This window comes from Lactuca serriola, chromosome 6 (assembly GCF_051521515.1).
Source record: "Lactuca serriola cultivar US96UC23 chromosome 6, Lser_US96UC23_V15, whole genome shotgun sequence".
Lineage (NCBI taxonomy): Eukaryota > Viridiplantae > Streptophyta > Magnoliopsida > Asterales > Asteraceae > Lactuca > Lactuca serriola.
The window spans coordinates 170,978,826-171,005,772 of record NC_136413.1 but is presented as its reverse complement, the minus strand read 5'-3'; the positions used below and the strand labels follow the sequence as shown (position 1 = coordinate 171,005,772).

Sequence of the window (26,947 nt, the reverse complement as noted above, 5' to 3'; positions counted from 1 at the left end):
CTCCTATAATAGCCAGCCAACCCTAGGAAACTCCTAATCTCGATGGGGGATCCCGGCACCTCCCAACTCATCACCGCCTCAATCTTGGCCGGATCGATCAAAATCCCATTCTGGTTAACGAGGTGCCCAAGGAACTGGACCTCTCGTAACCAGAAATCACACTTGGAGAATTTGGCGTAAAGCCTCTTCGATCTCAAAACTCCAAGGATCTCCCTCAAATGCTCCTCATGCTGCTCTCTGGATCTCGAATACACCAATATATCATCGATGAACACGATCACCGAGCGATCCAACATCGGCCTGCACACTTTGTTTATTAGATCCATGAACACCGTCGGTGCATTGGTGAGCCCGAAAGGCATCACCACGAACTCGTAATGCTCGTAACAAGTCCTGAACGTTGTCTTCTAGATATCCTCATCTCGCACCCTCACCTGATGATATCCAGACCTCAAATCGATCTTGGAGAACCAAGATGCTCCCTGCAACTGATTGAACAAATCATCAATCCTCAGCAACGGGTAACGGTTCTTGACCGTCAACTTGTTCAACTCCCGGTAATCAATGCACATCTGGTGTGAACCATCCTTTTTCTCGACAAAGAGGATAGGCGCTCCCCACGACGAATTGCTCAGCCGAATAAACCCCTTCCCTAGCAGCTCCTGAAGCTGCGAGGATAACTCCCGCATCTCTGGAGGTGCAAGGCGATAGGGCGCCTTGGCGATAGGTGCTGCCCCCAGAACCGAATCGATACGAAACTCTACCTGCCTCTCAGGAGGCACGCTCGGCAACTCCTCCAGGAAAACATCTGGGAACTCTCGCACTATCGGAACCTCATCAACTGACCTCAGCCTCCCTGAATCAACCCTCGTATCCATCACATACACCACAAAACCACTACATCCTTGTTGTAGACTCTGTCTCGCTCTAGCGGCCGAACAAAATGCTGACCCAGAACGTGTACCCTTGTCGTACACCATAAGAACTCCCCCACTAGGGTATCGAATGGTCACCAATTATCTCTCGCAGTCGATAACCGCTTCACATTTGCTCAACCAGTCCATGCCCACGATGACACGGACAACTCCCATCGCAATAGGAACTAAATCAATCGGAAACTCAACGCCGAAAATCTCGAGTACACACCCTCGGATCACCTCGGTGGCATACACCGCTCTCTCATCAGCTATGGAAACTCTCATAGGTTGACTCAACGCCTCTCGGCTAATACTGATGTGCTGACTAAAAGCAAAAGATACAAAAGACCAACTCGCACCCGAGTCAAATAACACCAAGGCAGGTACAAAACTCGCAAGAAAAGTACCTACGCATAACATAATATAAACACAATATCTCAAACATCAAAATAAATACATGAAAGAATACATACCTGCCATGACATTGGGCGTTGCGGGGACCTCCTCCACGGTCAACTGGAAGGCTCTCCCTCGTGCCTTCGGTGCCTCGGCCTTCACTGGCCGGCTCTCGATAGCTCTGATAGCAGCAGGAGCAGATCCCTGAGGTGCTCCCTGTGCTGATCCCCGCAGCTGTGGACACTCTACCTTCCGGTGTCCAGTCTGGTTGTAGTGAAAACATACTGCAAACCCTTGGGGAAATCCTTGGCCATATTCCCCTCCTTGCCACATTTGTAGCAAGACCCTGCTCTACACACCCCATCGTGGCTCTTGCCGCACTTGCCACAAGTGCGGCCCCTCTGACTCCCAGATCTTGAATCAGCGGGCTTGGCCCGCTTGGCTGCTGGCTGAGACTGCGCTGGTCGTCGATCTCTCCCCTGAGACTCAGCCTCCTCCCTAGCCTGGGTCTCCAGCTCTATCTCCCTCTTCCGGGCATTTGCCTGAAGCTCAGCAAATTTCCGGTACGTCGAGTTCGCCACGAACTCTCGTATATCCCTCCTCAACACACTTAGATATCGGCTCATACGTGCCTGCTCGTAGGACACGTGCTCTGGGCAGAACATCGCCCACTCATGGAACATCCTCGTAATCAATGTAACAGACTCAGTACCCTGCTTGAGGGTCAGAAACTCCTGGGCCAAACGCTCCCTCTCCACCTGGGGAACGTACTCATCTCGGAACATAGCAGTGAACCTCTCCCAGGTCACTGCAGCAAGCTCATCAGGTGAATAGTGCGCCGTCACAAACTTCCACCAGTCCTTCGCTCCCAAGCGAAGCTGGTTCAGCGCGAACCGGACTCTCAAATGCTTTGGACAAGAGCACGTAAAGAAACACCCCTCGATGTCTGAAATCCACCTCATCGCCGCAATCAGATCCTGCGTCCCATCAAACTCTGGTGGTTTTGTGTTGCTGAACTCCCGAAACAGCAACGCATCACCACCCTGCGGTCTAGCCGCAACTACAGCTGCAGTGGCCGCAGCAACCGCAACCTCAGAAAGAGCAGCGTATCTCTCATCAAATGTCTCTATCAGTATGGTCTTGATAGACCCGAACATCTCTGGTATCTCTGCCTTGATGGCCGCAGCCACCTCCTCATGAATGATCCTATGGATCTCCTCATCACTAGTACCGCTGCTCCCTGGTGTGTGGTGTTTCCCTCTGAAATAGGACAAAAGAATATTAGGGACTCACTCGAGTATACCCACACTTGATGACTCCACCATACTTGTTCCTTAGTACTCTAAGGATTCTTACTTGGACTGCGCACTGACCCGATGTATTTAGTAGTACGGGCCTAATACTATCGTCCACACCGCATCAGCATTCATCCCAAGTCCTCCTCCCAGAGTCCCAAATCCCAAGTACTCTACTCTCTTTAATCATATGCTACTCACTAGCAGATCTCTCATAAGCTCCTCGCTGCTATCTAAACACTCTCAAGCATCCCTAGCAGCAAAACTCCTAGACTAAGGCATCACATATCAGGTCACTCTAGTCCAAATAAGAATACCTAGTCTACTCTAGCATGCATAATATAACTCATCATATAACATAACATAATATATCTCATAACACTTATTGCAAGGGTATTTTGGGAAATCATCGTTTGGGCGCTGGCTGATCGTACACACAGATCTGCTCTGTTTGTATCAAAACTCTTTTTACTCTTTTAAAATTGTTTTGTTATCAAAAAAATTCTCAAATCCTCAGTTTGAGTTCAGATACGCCCAAAGATGCATCCGAATCCCTCAAACCAAGACTCTAATACCAACTTGTAACACCGTAAAAATTAAAACAATTTTTCACATTTTCAAACACATTCTTCATTCACAATTATTAATAAAATCTCATTGTATCATATCTCTGTTCCACAAAACATTTCCCAAGATCGAAATACATAAAACTCCATGTGTGTGTACGAATCATGCCGGCGCCTTCCCGCTCTCCTCACTAGTACCTGAAACACATAACACAAAACACTGTAAGCACGAAGCTTAGTGAGTTCCCCAAAATACCACTCTAACACATATTAGCCACTCAAGGCTATAACTCTGATGTCCCTTGGGTCAGTGTGTCTCAGTAGGACCCTCCAGTCCTAACTCTCTGTGGGCCCTCTAGCCCTAACTCTATGGACCCACTAGTCCTATCTCTAGAAATTCTGAATCATGCATATCACATATCACAATAACACATAAATAGCATACAAATACACTGGCACATAACTCAACAATACACTAACACATAACTCTGTTACCACTCTAGGTAAAGTATAGTGAGAAGACTCACCTCAGATGTCTCGGTAAATCTCTGACTCGGTAGAAATATGGTCTAGCCTCCGCCTAATCACATAAAGTAAATACTCTCATAAATATAACTGTCGATACTAGACTCAACCCTCTCTTGGCACCCTCAGAAGGGTAAAAGACCATTTTACCCCTCTCTTTGACACAAAGACCCCACTGTTGACCAAACCCTCAAAGTCAACAAAGTCAACGGTCAAACTTTGACCCGACTCGCCGAGTACATTTAGGCGACTCGACGAGTCTACACGTGTCCACTATCCCTCTAGTCTCGCATGACACATCGAGTCTGTAACATCCCAAAAATACAGGGCAAATTTTTCATTTTTAATTACGTCATTTTAAAACCAACAGTGTAATAAAACATCTGTAATATTATGTCATGTCAAACCAAAGTAGAAATAATCAACCATGCTATCATAAAACAATATCAGAGTGTAATCCCAAAGATCTCGTGTGCGGAAAACCATAGTGTGATGCGCTGCGATCAAACCGACTCCTTTCCTTTAAACACGAAGTACCTGAAACCAAAACTGAAAACCGTAAGCACAAAGCTTAGTGAGTTCCCCCATCATACCACATACCATACAATCACATATCATACATACTGTCGGGCAATTCTGGGGTGCCCGACCTACCCGGTACGGCCATTCTGGGGTGCCGACCTACCCGTGTCAAGCCGTTCTGGAGTGCTGACTACCCATGTCAAGCCATTCTGGGGTGCTGACTACCCATCGGTCCTAACAACCGATCCTCGGGGACTATTTCACCCCCTACTGCTACTATCACATATATCATAACATAACATATTATCAGACATATCTGGGGTGTCCGATCTACCCTTCGGTCCTAACGACCAAACTTGGGGACTATTCCCCTCCTACTACCACTATCACATATAACATATCATGCCAACATATAAACATATCATCACATACTGTCAGACATATTTGGGGTGTCTGACCTACCCTTCGGTCCTAACAACCGAACTCTACTACTATCACATATACATATCATGCCAACATATAATATATCAGGTAGTAACAAACTTAGATGATATCACAAAGACAATCATCTAACATACAACTCCTACTGGTGGGCCGACATTGAGGTCGTAGACCCACCGCTACTGGAAGGTAACTCACCTCGCACTGCTGAAGTCCCGTAGACTTAACCCCACACTGCTGAAGTCTCGCAGGCTCAACCCCAGCTGCTGGATTATAGATTCCCGAACTGTCAACACACCAAAACAACACCCAATTAATAATTGGGTCCCAACTCATAACCATAATACGTACTTGGATAATTACTACATTACCCCAAGCTTGGCTTATTTAAGCCCAAGGCCCATCCATAGGCCCAAAGTCCAACTAGGAATCAAGGCCCAACATATGGCCCAATTTTCCAAATTGGGCCTAAGCCTATACATGGTCTCATTCTAAGGCCCATCATCATATAATCATTAAGGCCCAAACTATGGCCCAATTTTCCAAATTGGGCCCAAGCCCCTTACATGGGCCTTACCCTAGGCCCATTAACTTATTCTAGTCTAATTGCTTGACTTTGGATGGCCCATTAATAACCCGATCATCAAGGCCCAATAACAAACCCAAATAAAATTAGAGTTTCACATAAAATGATGATTAGGGTTAAGTTTCCTACTTAACCCATTAAGGACTTAATCCATTAAGGACTTAACCCATTAAGTCCAATATTGCTTAGATTAATTTTCGCCAATGATTATTATTTAATATTCCAAGTTATTAAATAATTCTTGTGTGTGTGACCCGATTAATTCTTAAGGTTAGGGTTTCATTGGCATTAGGGTTTTCCAAACCCTAATTAGGGTTTCCAACTCAAATATTAGCCCATTTATTAATTTGTTGGGCTTTTAGATTGGTTAGGGCTTTATTGGGCCTATTAAGCCCATTAGGGTTTTATTGAGTCCATTAGAGTCCATTAAGCTTCATTGGGCCCATTAGGGTTTTAGGCATTCCCAATCGAGTCAATCCACAAGTCAAGCACACCGCCACCCGACACGGCGGCCGGTGGCGGCAGCCACCACCTCACAATGGTGGTTTCGAATTTCTTTCCATTATTCAACTTGTTACAGTTTACAACGCAAAATATCAAATAAACACACACACCTACTAACACACACACACGAACACGGTGGTGTATGGTGGCAGCCACCACCTCACGGTGGTGGCAGTGGCCTTTTCTCAATTTTTTTCAAGCAAGCATAACACACAAGACACCCACTTAACAGAAATACATTCCTTTGCTCGAGAAACGGACCCAAATCTTCCACCTGCGGTGGGCAGTGACAGCAGCAGCCACCATGGCCGGTTGCCATGGTGGTTCTTCACAACTTCACTCGACAGAGAGCCGATACGCATGCAAATCCACATCGAAATCACTAAGAAGCATGAGTGTCTCCGACGGCTTATGACCCACGCACAATGACCCAAGTCCAACTCTGATTCGGCGACTCGCCGGCTGCCCATGATGTCTCCGGCAGCAACGTAGCATTCGATGGCGGAGTAGCGGCTTGGCTACCTGGTCCGATCGGAAAACGAACGAGAAGAAGAAGGAGATGGTAACAGAGGCACGACGTATCACATCGACAATCAACCCTCCGGGGGACGTGCTCTCGTTCCGACGAGGGGAGAATGGAATCCGGCGACTGGCTTCAACGGTGGATGGAAGATCTCCCATGGCGGCAGTTGAAGGTAAGGAGTAAGGTGGCGGCTGGGAGGGTTACGCTTCTAGGGTTAGGGAGCATGGAGAAGGTAACGGGTTTAATACCCGTGTCCCATACAAAATTCATGAGGATTGCCACTTCTCACCCCTCCCATCTCTAATATTTCATTTGTAGTCCAATAATTACATTCCAGCCCCCTGACTCTAAAATCTTTACAAGACTAATCTAAAATTTACCTTATCAACCCAATCCATGGAAATCCCTTACAAATTAAGTCCATAAACTATCAAATAGCCCCCAATATCTTAATTATAACATATTCCGCCCCTTCACCTCCTTTCTTTTTAAAATAATTCCCAATAATTACCACGGAGCCCCTGTCTTCATAAATATTTATAAAATGAGTCCCTAACTCACGCTTTTAACCCCCAACAAATAAAAAGACAAAATTGCAAGTTTGGTCCCTGTGGTATGTCAAAAATTGGATGTTTGGTCCAAAAAGTTTTGGGGTTGTACTGGTGGTCCAAAAGCTTTGATTTGTTGTGGAATTGGTCCAAAGGCTTAACAGCCGTCTACCCCCTCCGTCTGTGTGAGGGTATTTTTGTCAATTCACGCTCATTCCTTTGATATCTTATTAAATTAAACCTCATCATCCTAATTAATTGATACCTGCCGCCAAATCCTCTGTGCATTTCGTCGATCGACTCTCCTGTCACTTTCATCTTCATTCGTTACCCAGAAGCCCTAACCTCCAAGTTGAGTTTTTTTATTGTGATCGGTGTTATTTCAGTGTATGAACATACCAATGTGGAATATAAGGCTCTTAGACAAACCGTTCAACGCAAAGGTGGCTTATGGTAAGGATTTTGTAATTTCTCTGTACATTACATGTTTTGTATGTGAAATCATGCTTCTGAACTTATTTTTGTTGTTGGTTTGAAGATGGCCACCCAACATTATTTACCATCAAGCTATACCATGGAGGTGAGTTCACCAAGTTTCCTGATGTTCAATACATTGACGGAAGTGTGAACTATGTTGACATGGTGGATATAGACACGTTTTCAGTTCATGAGTTGGATGCTATCATGAAAGGGTTCAGGTATGGTGTTCCTCCTGTGATTTACTATCACTTCCTTGTGCCTGGTGGAGACTTCCACTTTGGTCTTAAACCCTTAGGCAATGATGATGATTTACGAACTTTTGCCCAATATGTGTGTGATCACAAAATCATGAGGGTATATACTGAACATGGTGAGACAAAGTTACTTACCTACTTTATGAATCCTAAACCTGTTAAGAAGGTAACTGTTGAACAAATGGATGAAATAGATGAAAATGATGACAATGAAAACCACACAGCTGAGGTACAAGAATTTCCAAGCCCACCTAGATCATCCCCTGTTGAGGTTGAGGTACAACCATTACATGTCGAGGTTCATGATAGACAAAAAGAGCTTATTGCCAATGACTTTATGGAGGCAACTACAGAATTTGATATTGGTTTGTATCAAAAGATGTTACAATCAAATGCAGATGTTCATGAACATGTACAAGTAGAAGTGGAAGAACATGTTCAAGATGAAGTAGAAGAACATGCACAAGTAGAAGTAGAAAAAAATGTACAAGATGAAGTGGAACTGGATCATGGACATGAGGCTGCCATGGAAGACAACTTGGATAATTACATGGATAATTACATAGACAACAACATGGATGATTACATGGAGACTAAAATGGAGCATGACAATGGGAGCAAATCTGATGGAGAAGATGGGAGCATATCTGATAGGGGAGAGGGTAGTCACTGTGATGAGGAAAATGACAGTGAGGATAGTGATTGGGTGGATGATGAGAATATCATTCCTGAAGTTGAAGTGGATATGAGGGATTTCCACATGAGCATTGACACTGAAGCATAGTTTTTTGAGAAAAGACTAAGGAATAGCATGGAGAAAGATAGAAATCAGGAGCATGAAGATATGGAGTTGGATGTTATTGACAATGATGAATGGGATTCAACAGATGATGATTCTGAGATGGGCAAGAAGAGAAGACAAGTTATTAAAGAATTAGGTAAGGAAAAAAGGTGTTCTTTAGGAGAAGTTCATAAACCAACATTTCGTATAGGACAAAAATATAAAAGTAAAAAAGAGTTGAAAGACAAAATTGCCCATCATGCCTTGGAAACCAGGAAGAATCTTTTTATTAAGAAAAATGATAAACTTAGGTTGCGGGCCACATGCAAAGGAAAAGTAGTATTCAATGAGGGGAAAGTGGATGGACCTACCACTGGGAAGAAAAGTAAAGGCAAAAGTAAAAAGACAAAGACAAATACTGAACTGTCTTGTCAGTGGGTTTTACAAGCATCTAGGAAAAGTGAGGAAGAAAGTTGGTGTGTGAAAACCTACCAACCTGAGCATTCATGTCTCAATACAAGAAAGGTAAGAACGGCCACAACAAACTTCATCTCTAAACAGATTATGGATCTAGTGGAATCTAACCCAACTGTGCCAATCAAAGCTGTACAAGAACTACTTCAGAAAAGATATCAGGTGAGCTTCTCCAAAGACAAGGTATTTAGGGCTATAGCAGATGCCAAAAAACATGTGATGGGAGACTACACAAAACAATATGATGTGCTGAGAGATTACATATTAGAGTTGCAGTCCACAAATCCTGACACAACTGTGAAACTGGAACTGGTTCCAGAACCAAATCTTGTAAATGCAACTTCAAGATGTTTTCAGAGAATTTATATTTGCTTGGGTGGAATGAAAAAGGGGTTCAAAGCATGCTTAAGGGATTTTATTGGTTTAGATGGGGCCTTCATGAAAGGAGCTTACCCAGGGCAGATCTTGACTGCAGTTGGCTTAGATTCTAACAATGGTATATACCCATTGGCATACGCCATTGTTGAGTCTGAGAGCACACAAAGTTGGAAATGGTTTCTAGAGTACCTGGGAGATGATTTGGACCTGTCACAACTTTCAAACTTCACTTTCATAAGTGATAGACAAAAGGTAATAGATTTCCTTGATGTATTTTAGTTTTCTTATTACACTTGTATTATACTAACCACAGTTTAATGACTTTGTAGGGCTTAATTCCAGCCATTGCACAGTTGTTCCCGGTTGCTGAACACAGATTCTGTCTTAGACATATCTATGAAAACATGAGGAAGAGATGGAGAACTAATGAGTACAAAGAAAAGTTATGGAACTGTGCCAAAGCCACAACAATGCAAGAATTCAATCGTTTGATGAAAGAGTTTAGTGAATATGACATAGAAGCTTATGAATGGTTGAAGAAGATCCCACCACAATATTGGGCTAGAAGCCATTTCACAGGTCGACAACTCTCAATTCAGTGCTAAGTTACACAAATTTGTTGTATGCTGTTCTAAATTACAATTATCTTGCAGGTAGACCAATCACAGACATGCTTTTAAATAACCTATGTGAAGTGTTTAACAGTAAACTGATAGAAGGTAGGGATAAACCAATAATCACATGCTTAGAGTACATTCGAGAGTACATGATGAAGAGGATTTGCAATGTGATAAAGGTTCAACAGAAGTGTGCAGGTCCATTGACTCCAACAGCAACAAAGATCATGGAAACAAACACAACAAATGCTTCTAACTACATAGCCAGGTGGAATTCCTCAGACAAGTATGAAGTACAAGGACCATGGCAAGATCAACATGTTGTTGACATGGGCCAAAGGGTATGCAGCTGTAGGAAATGGGAATTAACAGGAATTCCTTGTAGGCATGTGATTGCAGTCTTATTTGATAAAGCTGACAATGGTGAGGATGTGGGTGAACTTTACACTTATGTACACAAGGTGCATTGGCTTGAAACCTGGAAAGAGGCTTATTCCTACAAGGTAGAACCAATCAAAGGTCGTATCATGTGGCCTGTTAGTGATTGTCCAATACAGATCAGCCCTCCTCCACATCGTAATCAGCCTGGTAGGCCCAAGAAGAAGAGGCAAAGATCCATGGAGGAAAAATCTCAAAGTCAGAGCCAAACTCAAAGTCAAAGTCAAACAATTGGTGCTAGTGGTATAGATGGTCATGGTCCAGGGGGCAGTGGAAAACTCACAAGGAAGTTCATTACTGTCACTTGTAGCAAGTGTAAAAACAAGGGACATAATGCAAGAACATGTAAGGGGCAATGAGGAAATTGATGTGTTGTCTTGTTGGATTAAGATGATGTAATGTGTTACTTTTGGGAACCATTGTGTTGTTCTTTTGGGTGTCTGTTTAATGGTTTTGATGTTTTTTGGACAACTTTACCCTCCATTTAGAATGATGTTTTTTTGGTCATGTAACAAGAATTTGGTATGTGCAAACAATGGTTATTAACTTTGGATGTTCTTTTGTTTATGCATCATTGTCCTTTACTTTTTAGCATCTTTATGTTACTATTAGGTTATGTTAAGCATTAACAGTTTGTCCCATCACTGCTATGTCTAGTAGAACCAAAATATTTGGATGTTTGAAACAAATAACTTCATTACCCACTAACCATAACAATGCATTCACTTGCATGTCCAAAAGAGTACATTCACAAACATAGCAATTTTCCCAAATCTACCACAAAATAAACCACTAAAACATGGAAGAACTACTTCATCAGAAAAAAAAACAAACCCAAAAAAAAACCCAGCTACATATCAGGTACAACTTTAGTTTTGATTTTTCTTCCTTTATTTTTCCAATATCATACTTGAACATTTAATTTTCTTCCTTCAATTTTCCAACTTCAATCTTTAGCTTGTTGATTGATCTCAGCAACCCAGGTATTATTGATTTTGACCGTTCACACATTTGAGGGTCGATCCATCCCACAAACCCACATGTCGAATCCTAGCAAAATATAAGAAGGAATTGAGTGATCAGTGAAAAATCTTCATAACCAACCACATGAATACTAACCTCTTTAGGGCATCCCCAAAAACGTCGACCAGGGTTCTTATCAGTCCAAGCCGTTCGCACTATCGCCATTTGACCACAAAACACCTCACCATTGTTGATTTTGAGTTTGGAAGACACGATTTTGATTTTAGCAGGAGGAGATATCGATTTAGGGAAAAGATGAAACACATGTTCGATCTATTAATAAGGAGAGTAGACGTTAGGGGGGTTTAATTTAATAAGATATCAAAGGAATGAGCGTGAATTGACAAAAATACCCTCACACGGACGGAGGGGGTAGACGGCTGTTAAGCCTTTGGACCAATTCCACAACAAATCAAAGCTTTTGGACCACCAGTACAACCCCAAAACTTTTTGGACCAAACATCCAATTTTTGACATACCACAGGGACCAAACTTGCAATTTTGTCAAATAAAAATATGGCAATTAACTCTTCGAACCCAACACCCTGCATATATAATTCTTTATTTTAGGGCTACCATTCATTCATAAATTTGTTTACGTATTTAATAAATAAACAGGGTCTTACAGAGTCTTTCCCCTGCTCGACGGGTTACACCTGGCATGAATCGCGGGGCCACCCCGACTCAAATCGCCGAGTACATTATGAACTCGGCGAGTTCCGCCTTGAACTCCAGTCCTCTATCTCCCTCTGACTCACCGAGTCATTCCCCCAACTCGGCAAGTTACTCATTGAGTGAACTATGAGAAACCCTAGCCCTACTCGTCGAGTCTGTTCTTGGGACTCGGCGAGTTCATGCCATGCTCAAGCTCAAATGACCTCCTAAGGTCAGATCCGTTCCTCTAACCCATAGATCTGGCCTACTTAAGCAATATAAACACGTAAAGTCTGGATCTTGATGCCCATGCAAAGACCCAATGGCTTTATTTGAAGAAATGGCCTCAATATGTCACCCTAAGCTCATATTACCCAATGTCACCCTATAAAGATCAAGGAGTTAAGGTCTCTGGACCTCTTTGGATCTAGATCCGAAGCCTCAACACAAAAAGGGACCAATTGCACCATCATTCACACTTTAAATGGGCTAGAAACCCTAACTCTCAAGGATTAACACCCAAAATTGAAGAAGGATCGAATATATACCTCAATATGAAGTCCTTAGGCTCTGAAATCCACAGAATAGCACCCTCTTCAGCTCCCTCTTGCCTTGGTCACCTTCTTCTTGCAAAAACACCCACACAAGGATCAAAAATGGCCTCTTCTTCCTCACAAACACTCTAGATTGCTTAGGGTTTCACTCAGGGGTCTGGTAGCCGCAATTGGTGGCTATAAGCACCTTTAAATAGGTCTCAATCCCAGAGAATTAGGGCTTCATTAAACAGCGCGGACTCGCCGAGTCCACTACTCGACTCGCCGAGTCCGGTCATTGACCCGAATGGAATTCGCGACTCTACTCGGCGAGTCTAAGCATCAACTCGCCGAGTCCCTCCAAAATCTCCAAAATAAAGAATAAATAATGTACTTGGGAATCCGGATGTTACAATCATTTAAGCTATTTATCAGTTAGAACGATTAACTTTGTTAACATGTATGTATCTTTATGTTGTCTTTCTCTTTTATGTTAAGACGATATATTTTTCTCTCCAAGAAAACAGTATTCAGTATGTATTTTAAGCTATTAGTTATATATTATGTTAGTTTTTATCGTTTATTTTGTTGTAAATAACATCGATGAAACTTTTGATAATTGATTTTGATCAAACGAGTTTACAATTATTATTCCAAATTATTGATGATAATGACAAATTAGAATGAATGATTTTCAATATGATATGACGTTATTGTTGAAAATCAATGATTATTTATGTGTTATAAAAATACATTCATTATGTTCTCGCAAAATTTATATGTGTGTATCAATTTTTTAAATGTTTTCATAGTAAAAAAAATAAGAACTCTATTATATCTTATTACATTAGTTAATTTCTTTTTTCCTATCCGCTCTTCACCGTAAAGTTAAAGTAAAATTAAAGAAAATATTAATACTTTTATAAGAAAATATAAGTGATAAAATTATACTTCACGTGTAACACTCTCCTCTCCATAACCCACACTTAACATGTTTTTATTTTTTAAAGATTGGTCTTAGTATTTAACAATTACCATAGCTTTGAATTTCAAATCACTTTTTTACTTGGACTATTCATTCCCTTCCGATATTTCATAGTTTTAACGACAAAAGTACAATACTAAAGTATGATAATTTTTTTTTTTAAAAATATAATAATGATTTTTTTTTTCAAACAATTAGTTTTTAATTAAGTAAAAGTAATAATAGTTTTAAATATAATAAAACTACAAAATAGATTATATTATGTTAAAAGATGATTGTTATTATATAATAACAATAATATTAATATTAATAATAATAAATAAATAAAATACTTAAATAAGTTATTTTGAAATCATTTAAAATTATCTATAATTATTATTAAATTAAAAACTTTATTTTGTTCGATTCAAACAAAACTTATTATATTTATTTTATAGTATTCAAAAAATAATTATAAAATTATTTACAACTTAGTGTAAAAATGATTATTTTAATGATAAATTCCAATAATATTGTTATTATAACATGTAACTATCAATATTTATATTATATTATTGCATACAACTCAAGTGTGTTAAACTCTTATTACATCTCTGGAGTTTTTATTTTAAATATAGTTTTGGTTTCAAATTTGATATAATTAATCATGTTTTTTTTTATTTTCCACTACATTCAAGAGTTTTTATTTTTATTTTATTTTATTTAAGTTAAGATTATTAATGTTCAATACTCTTTTTTTCATTTATTTATACACACTATAGCTAAATTTGTACTATATGAATAAGTTTTGATCAGAATATGTTTGAAAATGTTTGTGGTTCAAATATGAAAAGAGTTGAAAAATAAGTTTTGTCGCATCAATGATTATTTCAATGTGATTTTTTTGTAATAATGTTTCTATATATCAAATGTATGTTGATTTATAAATATTCATTTTAAATGATCTATAAGTATTTAATAAATTTTGTTTGATGTAAACTAAATTTTGTAATGTTTTTATATTGTTGAAAGTTGTAGTATTTTTTCATATCATTTCTTATTTGTTTTATATACAAATCAATATAGGTTTTAGATATAATTGCACAACTTAAAATGATTTATTAAATCATCAGAAATCATATTATTTATTTTTTCATACTACTTTGTTATTTGATATATATATATATATATATATATATATATATATATATATATATATATATATATATATATATATATATATATATATATATATATATATATATATATAGGGAAGAGTTATATGGAAAATGAATGATTAGGACAACACATATTTGAACCAATGAAAACATGACAACACATCACTTCCACAATAACTTCCACAATACATTACTTGTAAAGAAAGAAATGAACACGTGTCATTTGATTATTGGTTCCGGTAGATGTTGCCCTAATTATTTGTTTTCCATAGAACTCATTCCTATATATATATATATATATATATATATATATATATATATATATATATATATATATATATATATATATATATTGGCATATATATATAATTACACAACATAAAACGGTTTATAAATCATTAACTAATATTAGGAATAACCAATAATATAACTTATTATAGCTAATAAAATTAATAGATCAACCATGTTTTATTTTGCTACTAACATTAGTTTATATATATATATAAAATCATAATTTGTAAATTTTATTAATTTAATTAAATAATTATATTCATGCCTAGTTTAAAAAATATTTATTGGAAGCCGTGATGGAATAACTTTACTTTTCTAATTATCTTAAATAAAAAAAAGACGTTTAATTACGGGGCAGCTGGACAGCGCGAAGCCGTTTTAGAGTCTCGGGCAGATTGGGCAGTTCCATTCGGGCAGGCAGCTCTGAAAAGCCACTGCACACGCCCAAAAAGTTGCTTCTAATCTCTCCAACACATTCCGCAGTAGAGAGAGAGAGATTTCTGGTGAGAGAAACGTAAAACAGCAGATGAAAAGTTAGCAAAACAAGATATGTAAAGATCGTACTTAAAAAGGGCAAATTTCGAAATTTTCGTGGTGTTCTTTCCCCATTTTTCCCTTTTATGAGATCAGGCTTTCAATTCTGATTATCCTGGTGTTTTTCTTCCCCGAAATGGTGGAAACTTGAGGAAATTTGGAGTCTTGTGGTTAGGGTTTTTGTGGGATTTTGTGCTAACTTGTAATGTTGCCGCTGTGTGTATATTATTTGGATCTGAGGGACGACAGTTGAAGATGACTGAAGCAAAATAACATAATCCTTCAACAACATTGTGTATGAATGTGATGGGGAGCGAAGCTCTGATATTGTTTTTAGCGTGTTCGATCATCGTCCTTCATCCAGCGAAGCTCATTTTTGCGAATATGGAAGGTGAGTTCATGTTATGCTATGCATATTTATTTGTTACAAAATTTCCACTTTTGGAGGGTTTCTAGATTGTGATTTTGACTAATCTGTTTTTCAAATTAGGGATCTTTAGGCTACTAAATTTAGCAATAGAATCAGTTACATAATTTGGTTTAATTCTCATTTCTTACACATGTGATATGTATCTTACTGTTTGATTGTCCATTATACCATCTTGTTGACAGGTGATGCGTTGCATAGCTTAAGGACTAATTTGGATGACCCGAATAGTGTGCTCCAAAGTTGGGATCCGACTCTTGTAAACCCTTGCACTTGGTTTCATGTCACCTGCAACAATGATAATAGCGTCATACGAGTGTAAGTATCTGTACCTTTTATCCAAAGCCATTGAATAACGATTAACAATACATTCAGTTACTACATGGATTCTTGTAATCTCTTCACACCATGAATTTTTCAGTGATCTAGGAAATGCAGCTCTATCTGGCACATTGGTTCCCCAAATTGGTCTGTTAAAGAATTTGCAGTACCTGTAAGTATCATTCTCTAAAATAACACTCCTACATTTACAATTACACACTTTTGATGATTGTTTCTTCTTGATTATTTTCTACAGGGAATTATACAGCAATAACATAAGTGGCCCAATTCCAAATGATGTTGGAAATTTAACAAATTTAGTGAGCTTAGATCTTTACCTCAACAGTTTTTCAGGGCCAATTCCTGTCACATTGGGGAAGCTTTCAAAGTTGCGATTCCTGTATGTTGACTTACCTCATCCTTTGACTTGCATTTGACCAAAAAGAAATTAATAATTTTTTTTAATGCTTGTGTAAGGATAGCCGGCTCAACAATAACAGTTTGACCGGTCCAATTCCATTGCAGTTGACTAACATCACATCTTTGCAAGTTCTGTAAGTGTTCTTTGACTTTTTCCATTAAGTAAAAATATTCTTCTCATTTTCTAATTTATCATTTTAGGGATTTATCAAATAATCGTCTGTCAGGATCAGTTCCAGATAATGGATCTTTTTCACTATTTACACCAATCAGGTTTCTTAATAAAATAATCTTATTCTTATTTCATTTTTTTTTTCCTTCAAGAATATAACTAATACAAGATTAATGTCAATTGTCAAACTCTTAGTTTTGCTAACAACCTGGATCTTTGTGGCCCGGTCACCGGGCACCCCTGCCCGGGGTCACCTCCATTCTCACCACCTCCACCTTTTGTGGAGCCACCACCAATCTCTCTACCAGGTGATTAGCTCAAAATATTTCTATAATCTTTTTTTTATATTCAATTGTTTTGAAAGTAAGAATCCATTGTTGTGTATTTTCAGGTGGAAATAGTGCCACCGGAGCTATAGCGGGAGGGGTGGCGGCTGGGGCGGCACTGCTGTTTGCCGCCCCTGCTATTGCATTTGCATGGTGGCGGCGTCGAAAGCCTCAAGAATTTTTCTTTGATGTGCCTGGTTAGTCATTAACAAAAAAAGTTTTTTTTTTTTTTTTTTAAAAGATATTGAATTAATTGAGTTGAAAACATGAGTGTACAGCTGAAGAAGATCCAGAGGTTCATTTAGGACAACTTAAAAGATTTTCTTTAAGAGAATTACAAGTGGCAACGGATAGTTTCAGCAATAAGAACATATTGGGTAGGGGCGGATTTGGAAAAGTGTACAAAGGGCGATTAGCAGACGGGTCCCTCGTTGCTGTAAAAAGATTGAAAGAGGAGAGGACGCCAGGTGGCGAGCTCCAGTTTCAAACAGAAGTTGAGATGATTAGTATGGCTGTACACCGAAATCTCCTTAGATTAAGGGGCTTTTGTATGACTCCAACTGAAAGATTACTTGTTTACCCCTACATGGCTAATGGAAGTGTAGCATCATGTTTGAGAGGTATTATTATTATTATTATTTATTTATTATTTATCATTCCTTACTTTTTCTTCTATTAAGTCATTCTTTCTGCATCAAGTGAAAAGGGAACACTTGTATATTGGCAGGTTTAGCCCTTACAATTTGTGTGTTTCATACTTTGATCACACATTATGTTTGTGTATTGGTAGGTTTAGTCCCTAGAATTTTTGACTTTCATATATTGGCATATTTGTTCCCTTAACTTTTCTATATTGCCATGTTTGGTCCTACAATTTTTTGGGTTTCATACTTTGATCACACAATCTTTTTGTATATTGGCAGGTTTGGTCCCTAAAATTTTCGGGTTTTAGACATTGACCATAAGACTTTCATATATTTGGCATATTTGATCCTTTAACTTTTGTATATTGCCATGTTTGCTCCTACACTTTATGGTTTTCAGACTTTTGCCACATGACTTTTGTATATAAATTATAACTGATTTATTTATTTGTAGAGCGGCCTCCAAACGAGCCACCCTTGGATTGGGGAACCCGAAAACGAATCGCATTAGGATCGGCCCGTGGACTTTCTTATTTGCATGATCATTGTGACCCGAAGATAATTCATCGCGATGTTAAAGCTGCAAATATTTTATTGGATGAAGAGTTTGAAGCAGTTGTTGGTGATTTTGGTTTAGCTAAATTAATGGATTATAAAGATACACATGTCACGACAGCTGTACGTGGCACAATTGGCCATATTGCCCCTGAGTACTTATCCACGGGCAAATCGTCCGAAAAAACCGATGTTTTTGGATATGGAATCATGCTTTTGGAGTTGATTACAGGTCAAAGGGCGTTTGACCTTGCTCGCCTTGCTAATGATGATGATGTCATGTTACTTGATTGGGTAAGTATTTAGTATTTAGTATTTACTATTCCATTCCGTTGTTGATTGTGATTCCGTTCCCGTTGTGGATTGATTTCAGGTGAAAGGGCTGTTGAAAGAGAGGAAAGTGGAAATGCTTGTGGATCCGGATTTGGAATCGAATTATGTGGATTCGGAAGTGGAGCAACTGATACAGGTGGCATTGCTGTGTACACAAGGGTCTCCAATGGAGAGGCCTAAGATGTCTGATGTGGTGAGAATGCTGGAAGGTGATGGATTGGCTGAAAGATGGGATGAATGGCAGAAAGTGGAAGTTTTAAGACAGGAAATGGATTTAGCACCACATCCTAATTCCGATTGGATTCTTGATTCCACTGAGAATTTGCATGCTGTTGAATTATCGGGTCCAAGATGAGGCGATTTCAAAGTTAGGGTTATATTATGATTATGGTGGTTAATTTTGTGCATATTTTGAGGTTGTAATTGAATTGTGGGGATTAGTATAATTTAATGGGATTATATCATAGACTGATGTAATTTTGACGATAAGGTTTTAACTAAAAATGGTGGTTCCTTTTGGAATGAATGTGTTTCTTTCATTGGACATGACGAATGTGTTTCTAACGTCTTCAGATATGTGGTTAATACTAATAGTGTTAATTAACACACTTATTGAAATGATGAAATATGTCTAAAATGACAACATTATGTCAAATAATAATTGGGATGAAATTAGTTAATGCTTATTGATTATTAACTAATTATGTAATATTTGAAATTAAAAAGTGATTAAGGCATAATTAAGACATGATATTGTTAAAATGGAAGTTCACAATGTAATAATAAATGTATGTCATTTCAACCCCAATATTTTTATTCAAAGTTTATGTTTTATTATTTTACCACAAAGTTAAAGTTATATTTTTGACATTTTTTTGAAGTTTGATAAATATGTATATATATATTTCAAAGTTAAAAGCCTAAAACTAAATTGTTTCAAAGTTGAGAAATATATTTCGGTTCCAATTTTATGCTGAACCGAACTAGAAATATAAATTTCTAAGGTATTGAACATGAAACAAAAAGACAAAGTTAAAGAATTTTAAAACCAAAACTCAAAGGGACGTATTTAGGAGCTTTTAGTTTTTAAAAAGAATATCATGTATTAGAGAAAAAAAAAACTCTTTAAAAGTATGGGCATAATATTTATTTTAGAACAAAAAGCTAATAACTCAAAAACTATTTAGAATAATTTTTGGGAATTTAATACGTTTTTCAGTTTATAACTTTTACTATTTTTATGTAATTTTAAAAATGATTATAACTATTTACAACAAACAATTTTTACACAAACTTTGGGCTAAAACCTAAAAAACTACATATATATTCTAAACCAGGTTAGTTGAATCCCATGTGGTCCGATCTGAAATCCTACGTTTCGATTTTATCGGTTGAAACCAAGATTTATAGACATCAAAAATTCAAAGGCGAAAAATATAAGATTAGATAAATACGGCGGTCTGATTGGCGATACGACCGCCACACTTACAAAACCCTACTCTTTTCTCTTTCTTTAACGACAAACATTATTACTTCTCTTCTCTACTATCAGCAGCTATCCACTCCTATTGCCAAATCACAATAAAACTTTTCAGAGCAGAAGCTGCTGCTTTTCAGGGTCTCATTTTTATCACTCAACAATCAATCAGCTGTACTCCTTCTTTCTTACACATCTTTTCCCAGTTTTTTTTTTTATGTTTATGTTTAGCTTTTCTGGGTTTATGTTGCATCGATTTGGGATGTTCATTATTATCTGGATTATTGACATGTGTGTGTAGATATGGATCGGTATCAGAGGGTAGAGAAGCCAAGGACTGATGCGCCGATTAATGAGAATGAGATTCGTATAACCACTCAGGGGAGGATGCGGAACTACATTACTTATGCCATCACTCTCGTCCAGGTCTTTATTTTCGCATCCTTTTCTTTTCTTTTTTTGTTCTTGTTCTTAATTTTGGGATGAATCTCTCATGTTATTGGAATGGGGCCTTCTTTCGTTATAATTTTTGCAATCGATAAATTGGGTTTGTTCCTGGTGGATTTCGTTTTTGAGATGCATACCATGTGTTTGATGTTTTGTCTCAGTGGGCCTGCTTCTCGATTTAAACTATCTCCATATAGAAAGTAATAGTTTAAACATAAATAAGCATAAAGTATGTCTCTTTTTCAACGCGATTAGCCCTTTCATCTGTCGATATGTCTGGAGTTTTTGTTTTACGATGAACTTGATATGATCTTACAGGAGAAAGGAGCTGATGAGATTTCTCTGAAGGCAATGGGCAGAGCTATTAACAAAACTGTTATGATAGCTGAATTAATTAAGGTAAAATTAGTTAGTGATTCATATAAAATTTTTTATTCTTTCCATACCTATATATCGTCTTTATTTATTTATTTTTTTTCTGATTAAAAAAACTTGTTGTTTCAGAGAAGGATTGCTGGTCTCCATCAAATTACATCTATTGGTTCTGCCGATATAACAGATATGTGGGAACCACTAGAAGAAGGCCTCCTCCCGTAAGAACATTTTTTTCAAAATTTTTTTTCTTGATGTTATAATGACGTGGAAATAACTTTTTTTTTTCTTGAATTTAGTCTTGAAACTACCCGGCACGTGTCAGTGATTACGATTACCTTGTCAAGAAAAGAGCTTGACACATCATCCATCGGGTAAACTTCCCTAGACTTTCTTCTCATTTTATTTCTTTTAATAGTGATGAAAAATAATGCCATAATCAGTTAATAGGATTTTTTTCCCATATGGATAGAGTGGCTCAATGGGTAAATAATGTTTGTCCGGATAACATAAAAGTTGTTTTTTTTAATAAGTGAATCATCGAGGTTAAATGACTATTTTACCCTTACGCTCCAACGAACATTTATCGAGAAAAAGACTACATGGAAAAAAGAAACAAGGCCTTACATGAATTTTGGTCAACAAGGTGGTTTTTTGAAATTCCATTTTTGCCCTAACTGCAGGTATCAACAACCTATTCCAGCTGATCTAGTGAAACCATTAGTAGAATACGATCATGAAGGAGGTAAACTTTTTATTTTCATAACATATTTCATTTTGTTAAGTAAAATTTTCTACTAGAAAATTTATAAACTTTTGCATATTTAATTATTTATCATAATGCGTTAGATGGCTCACCTAACATGCGTGGAAGAGGCCGTGGTCGTGGAAGGGGTAGAGGTAGAGGTAAATAATCATATCTATAATTTTTATTTTATTTTTCTTAAAAATTTACACATTTTCTGTTCCCACATATTTTATAGAATTGTACTTTTTTGTAGGAAATTATAACAATGGAGGGATCGAGTACAATGGAGATGGTGGGTGGGAAGATGGGCAAGGATATGGTGGTGGATGGGATGACGGGCGTGGTTTTGGTGGAAGAGGGCGGGGACGAGGAAGAGGTCGTGGCGGTTACCGTGGACGTGGTGGTGGTGGTGGTGGTTATCGTGGCGGTGCTCCACCACAAGAATTCGGTGGTTATAATGATTATGGTGGATCCGGGCAAATGCCTCCTCCCGGACGTGGTAACTTCTCAAAACCATCTTTCTAGGATTTATATGTCAGCTACCTAGTGGGCCACTGTATACCTGGTTTTTAATGATGTCTATTTGGTTTGAACGAGACCAAATGACCATTTTACCCTTACATTCCCAAAACAAATTTCAAGATATTAAGTGTTTAACCCATTAAGACATGAATATATGTTTTTTGCAGGGCGTGGGCGTGGTCTTTGGCGGGGAAGAGGTGGTGGTCGGGGACGTGGCGGTGGTGGTCGGGATTTCAGATCAGACGCACCACCCGTCCAAGCTGTAGCTTGAGCCCTGAATTTGTGATGTGTGTGTTTCTTGGGTGAAATATGGTGGATGCCTGCTCTGATAATTATTATGACAAAAAAAGAAAAAAAAGAGATTTGGAGCATATAATTGATTAAAGCTGCTGTTGTGATGACGTGGCGGGGGGTATTTTTGTAGTTTTAGAATTAAGTAAGTAGGTAGCAATTTGGTTATTACAGAAACTTGTACACCATTTTTCATAGGAAATAATAGAGCAGTACATTCTTTATTCAAGGTATATCTCATTTAACTGCATATTCTCAAATTTGGCTCCTAAATCAATTATGATAGCGGTCCGTGCACATCACCCCGGGTTATTGTGGTCGGTTGTGATTGTTGAGTCTCGTGCTCTGGAGGACGATGGAGAACGATGAAGGGGAAAAGAGGAAAAGAACAATTTTTTCTTTTAAACTTTTATTTTTTACCTATAAGTAACATATTTTTACACTTATTTTTTACACCATTCTTTTCTTTCTCTATACACAATATACAAACAACAATTTCATATCAATCAAAATGGATCCCAAACAAAACACTCGTCAAAACTTTAGAAATCTCAAACCCGATAACGTTTTTGCGTTAGACACAATCCCTCGTCAATTCCCGACCATGGAATCACCTCAAAGTGGTTTTGTCAATTTGCTTCAAATCGGTTTCTCTATCCAACAAACAACATTTTTCCAACAACAATATCAAGCTTTCCCGGGCCTTCCAACAGCTTCAACTATATCAAGTTTTCCAAGAATTCCAACAACTCCAACAACAACAATTCCAACCACAACAATCACAATCTCTTCATTCGCCGCATTTTATTTCGGAAACTCAACCTTCACCACCACCTCAACCTAAAAAGAAAAAAGGAAAAAAAACGGCTCGAACCAACACCACCTAAGAAAGGGTTCCATGGACAAAAGACGATGAAGAAAAGCTAGCAGAGGCATGGATTTCGGCTTCCCAAGACCCAATCGAAGGCGATAGTCAAACGTTCGGTTGTTTTTGGGAGAAGGTTTGTGCGGTGTTTTACGAGTTAACGGGAAGTGAAAGTCAAAATCTCGATCAAATTAGCTCCAAGTGGCGTGATATTCGACTCAAATGCTCCGAATTTGGAGGAATTTACAACAACCTCCTAAACATACGAAAAAACGGGTCAAATGGTTTGATGTCTTCAAGGCGGCTTTGGACCAATTTGAAAAAATAACGTCAACCTGCAAAGCTTTTCCGTATGTGAAACCTTGGCTAAAATTAAAAGATACTCTGAAATGAAAAGAGCAAACAGAAGGAAGTTCACAATCTTCCGGTTCAAAGTGTTCAAGAAACCCTGATGCAATGTCTCAACAATCGGACGGGCGAACACATTTAGACACCAACGATGAACCACTCGATCTTGAAGACGAGCAACCTCTTCGTCGGCCCTTTAGAAGAACTAAATCAAAAAAAAAAAACCGGCTTCAACAGATTCGAGATCTAGTGTTATGAATCAATTTGGAGAGAAATTTGAACGTTATGTACACGTTTAAGAAACGAAGGTGGAGATGTTGAGTCGAGTAGAACAAAAAATGATAGAAACACAATTGGTGATTCAAACAAAAACCAATATGGAAATCTTGAAAATGAAAGCAGACGACCTCGAAGACGAATATTTTGAGCTATTTCTCGCGATGAAGGAGTCCGTTCCAGTCTGACGTAGGAACAAATGATAGTTTTTTTAGTTAAGCTTGGTAATTTTAGGTTTTTTATTTTTAATGTTATTTTTATTTTATTTTAATTAATGCAATTTTTAATTTTTTATTTTAATTAATGTAATTTTCATTTTTAATGTTATTTATTATTTTTTTAATTAATGTAATTTGGTTCTTTAAAATAACGAAAACTAGTATTATATATATATATATATATATATATATATATATATATATATATAATTTTTATGTATTTTTTATTAAGGTGGAGTGGTGTGTTTAGTAGTAGGTATCCCATGGTTAGTTGTAGGGAGTGTGGTGATGATATGACACACATCACTATAGTGGTTACTGGTGTGTATAACGGATGACCTTAAAGCTTATAGCGGTATCAAAACAGAGTTTTTAAATAAATGTTTGACAATGCTTATCCGGTGTCAAATTGTTATAAAGCTGATAAGTCATTTTTAGTGTTTGGCAAAAAAAATTACTTATATGTGTAAAATTATCAAAAAGGGCTTCTTTTTTATATTATGACTTATTTAAGAGAATTAAAACATAAACAATTATCATATTATAACTCTTTGGAAAAAAAGAAAAAAAACTGTTTATATGTGTAAAATGACCAAAAAAAAGCTTTCTTTTCCGTATAAACATCTTAAGAACACCTTTCAAACACAATAAGAGGAAATTAGTAGCATCTATTATTCATTCCCAAGCTACCAACTTCAAAATTCAAAAGTTAAACATTAAAAACATGTATATTAGAATTGATATGTGAAAACATGCATAATAATAAAATACTATCCCTCTCGGGCATTTAATGAAACAGCTAGCCTGCAAAGTACAAACACATTCCTTTTTATAGAACATTGTAAACATCAGACTTCATACATTTGAACATTAAACACAATTAGCAAATCAGTACGTAACTCTTGAGGAGGGAGTCCTTCCCTCCACCATCTCAACTCACTGTCACATCAAATTCTCTTTTCTCTCACTTCCATCTTCCCAACTCACAACACATGAAAATCTTATTTTTCTCAACTCATTCAACCTATTTGCCACATCATTCTTTTTTATTTAATTAAATTAGAAAATATAAAATAAAATATAATAGTTTTTTAGATTAGATTTGCCATTAAAAAAAATGAAATATAATATAATATAATATAATAGTTTTTTCCTTTAAAAATAAAATCTTGTTTAAATTTCTCACAGAAACACACAAATTTATATTAAATGAAGTGTGAGTATTATAATTAGATAAAATTGCAAGAATGGTCCCTATGATATGTCAAAATTAGCAAGTTTGATCGAAACAAGTTTGGACTCGCAAGGGTGGTCCAAAAGTTTCATTTTATTGCGAGTTTAGTACAAAATGTTTGCAACTTTTTAAAATGACGGATTTACCCCTATTAATATGATTTTCATTTTTCTTATTTATTTTTTCTGATTTTCAGATTTAAAAAAAAATAAAAATAAACATACACCCTAATAATCCACCCAAACCCCACCCCAACCACATCTCTCTCTCTCTCTCTCTCTCATACTTCATCGGAAATCACCCCATCGTCGGAAGCAACTGTCAGCGTCAGCGTTAGAAAGCTCCACGACCGTCGCCAGGAACCGCTACCACCGTTGATGGAAGATCTGAAAGACGACATGGACCTCTTTGTTGGAACGCCTTCGATCTGAAAACCCTCGCCAGATATTTCCAGATATGTTCCTCACTGGAGCCGTCACCCTCTTTATCGGTTCGTCCTTCTCCAATGGAGATGAAGGACGCCCCCTTGAAGTGTCGCCGACAAACTGTGGCTCGAGATTCCAGACAAAGCAGATGAAGCCGTCTGTCGAGTTTACATATCTGGAAAAGATCAGAGCAAGAATTCTTTTTCCATTTTTTTCGATGGAGATGAAGGACGACGAATATTTTCAGATCTGTTTCGGTGGTCGTTCGATGGTTTCGGAGAAGGCGGTGAGAATGAGAAGACAGAGATCTGTAGAGTCATTTGGGAGCTAGGGTTTTCAAAATGTAAACCACCTCAAATTGAAAAAGACGAAGACGAAGAGGAAATCATCCGGCTGCGGTTAGAGAAAAGCAGTGGCTGTCGGCAGGTGGTGGTAGTGGTGTTGTTTTTTTAAGTGTAAAAACCAGGTGGCCGGCGATGGTTTTAAGATTTTCCAGGTTTGATGGATTTTCCAAGTCTAATGTGTTTTATGTGTTTAGAGAATAAAACCATCAAATATTGGTGAGCAGATGGTGGTAGGCGACGATAATGGTGGTGGCGTACGGTGGTGTCGGTGGCAGCAAATGTTGGTTGTGGTGGCAGCATTCATGTTGTTCTGAATGTGTTTGTATGTGTTCTTGAGAGAGAGAGAGAGAGAGAGAGAGAGAGAGAGAGAGAGAGAGAGAGAGAGAGAGAGATGTATTTTATTTTTGTTTTATTTTTAAATGTTTTTTAATTATTGTAATACAAAAATAAAAAAATAAATGGCAAATTCGTCATTATAAAAAAGTTTAAAAACGAAACTTGCAACAAAATTAATCAAACTTTTGGACCACCCTTCCAGGTCCAAACTTGTTAGTTTTGAGTTTTTGACATACCACACAAACCATTTTTACAATTTTGTCTTATAATTATATAAATTTATATTAAAAAAAAACGAATGATGCATTAAATACAAAAAAGTGGCAGTTAACGATTTACTTTTTTCACTTTTGAATCACCACATTTCACTTTTGAATCACCACATTTACTTTCCACACATGCAACTTGACGAGTTCACAAACCC

The 26,947-nt window shown here is 37.6% G+C and overlaps 4 protein-coding genes across 5 annotated transcripts; all 4 read left to right on the top strand.

The window, feature by feature from the left end:
* The first annotated feature begins 6,867 nt into the window (after window positions 1-6,867).
* Window positions 6,868-8,341, top strand: LOC145060411 (uncharacterized). Its single transcript, XM_079008083.1, has 3 exons — window positions 6,868-7,276; window positions 7,362-7,673; window positions 7,752-8,341. The coding sequence occupies exons 1-3, from the start codon at window positions 7,213-7,215 to the stop codon at window positions 8,339-8,341; spliced, it is 966 nt and encodes a 321-aa protein (XP_078864209.1). The 5' UTR covers window positions 6,868-7,212.
* A 27-nt stretch (window positions 8,342-8,368) lies between these two features.
* On the top strand, window positions 8,369-10,604 carry LOC145060410 (uncharacterized). Its single transcript, XM_079008082.1, has 3 exons — window positions 8,369-9,442; window positions 9,520-9,769; window positions 9,844-10,604. Exons 1-3 carry the CDS (start codon window positions 8,369-8,371, stop codon window positions 10,602-10,604), a joined length of 2,085 nt encoding a protein of 694 aa, XP_078864208.1.
* Window positions 10,605-15,334: 4,730 nt separating this feature from the next.
* LOC145057358 (somatic embryogenesis receptor kinase 1) lies at window positions 15,335-19,142 on the top strand. Its single transcript, XM_079005174.1, has 11 exons — window positions 15,335-15,813; window positions 16,035-16,167; window positions 16,271-16,342; window positions 16,427-16,570; window positions 16,653-16,724; window positions 16,792-16,863; window positions 16,958-17,070; window positions 17,154-17,285; window positions 17,367-17,708; window positions 18,187-18,581; window positions 18,661-19,142. Exons 1-11 carry the CDS (start codon window positions 15,720-15,722, stop codon window positions 18,973-18,975), a joined length of 1,884 nt encoding a protein of 627 aa, XP_078861300.1. The 5' UTR covers window positions 15,335-15,719; the 3' UTR covers window positions 18,976-19,142.
* Window positions 19,143-20,043: 901 nt separating this feature from the next.
* LOC145057359 (uncharacterized) lies at window positions 20,044-22,706 on the top strand. 2 transcript variants are annotated; one of them, XM_079005175.1, is made up of 9 exons: window positions 20,044-20,271; window positions 20,399-20,523; window positions 20,863-20,943; window positions 21,049-21,137; window positions 21,216-21,290; window positions 21,600-21,661; window positions 21,766-21,822; window positions 21,900-22,163; window positions 22,354-22,706. In XM_079005175.1, exons 2-9 carry the CDS (start codon window positions 20,401-20,403, stop codon window positions 22,455-22,457), a joined length of 855 nt encoding a protein of 284 aa, XP_078861301.1. In that variant the 5' UTR covers window positions 20,044-20,271; window positions 20,399-20,400; the 3' UTR covers window positions 22,458-22,706. The 2 variants fall into 2 exon arrangements, with proteins under 2 accessions (XP_078861301.1, XP_078861302.1); XM_079005176.1 differs by having other exon boundaries at window positions 20,049-20,271; window positions 21,918-22,163.
* Window positions 22,707-26,947: the final 4,241 nt, after the last annotated feature.

What these genes read in the sequence shown, in the direction of transcription:
- LOC145060410 (XM_079008082.1), top strand. Translation starts at nt 8,369, where the DNA reads ATGGAGAAAGATAGAAATCAGGAGCATGAAGATATGGAGTTGGATGTT. An exon ending in TCATAAGTGATAGACAAAAG is followed by an intron (nt 9,443 to 9,519) that starts GTAATAGATTTC and finishes ATGACTTTGTAG; the next exon opens with GGCTTAATTCCAGCCATTGC. An exon ending in GGCTAGAAGCCATTTCACAG is followed by an intron (nt 9,770 to 9,843) that starts GTCGACAACTCT and finishes ATTATCTTGCAG; the next exon opens with GTAGACCAATCACAGACATG.
- LOC145057358 (XM_079005174.1), top strand. Translation starts at nt 15,720, where the DNA reads ATGAATGTGATGGGGAGCGAAGCTCTGATATTGTTTTTAGCGTGTTCG. An exon ending in ATCACATCTTTGCAAGTTCT is followed by an intron (nt 16,725 to 16,791) that starts GTAAGTGTTCTT and finishes TTATCATTTTAG; the next exon opens with GGATTTATCAAATAATCGTC. An exon ending in ATGTCATGTTACTTGATTGG is followed by an intron (nt 18,582 to 18,660) that starts GTAAGTATTTAG and finishes GATTGATTTCAG; the next exon opens with GTGAAAGGGCTGTTGAAAGA.
- LOC145057359 (XM_079005175.1), top strand. Translation starts at nt 20,401, where the DNA reads ATGGATCGGTATCAGAGGGTAGAGAAGCCAAGGACTGATGCGCCGATT. An exon ending in ATGCCATCACTCTCGTCCAG is followed by an intron (nt 20,524 to 20,862) that starts GTCTTTATTTTC and finishes ATGATCTTACAG; the next exon opens with GAGAAAGGAGCTGATGAGAT. An exon ending in AGAATACGATCATGAAGGAG is followed by an intron (nt 21,662 to 21,765) that starts GTAAACTTTTTA and finishes ATAATGCGTTAG; the next exon opens with ATGGCTCACCTAACATGCGT.
- LOC145060411 (XM_079008083.1), top strand. Translation starts at nt 7,213, where the DNA reads ATGAACATACCAATGTGGAATATAAGGCTCTTAGACAAACCGTTCAAC. An exon ending in CAACGCAAAGGTGGCTTATG is followed by an intron (nt 7,277 to 7,361) that starts GTAAGGATTTTG and finishes GTTGGTTTGAAG; the next exon opens with ATGGCCACCCAACATTATTT. An exon ending in GAGGGTATATACTGAACATG is followed by an intron (nt 7,674 to 7,751) that starts GTGAGACAAAGT and finishes TGGATGAAATAG; the next exon opens with ATGAAAATGATGACAATGAA.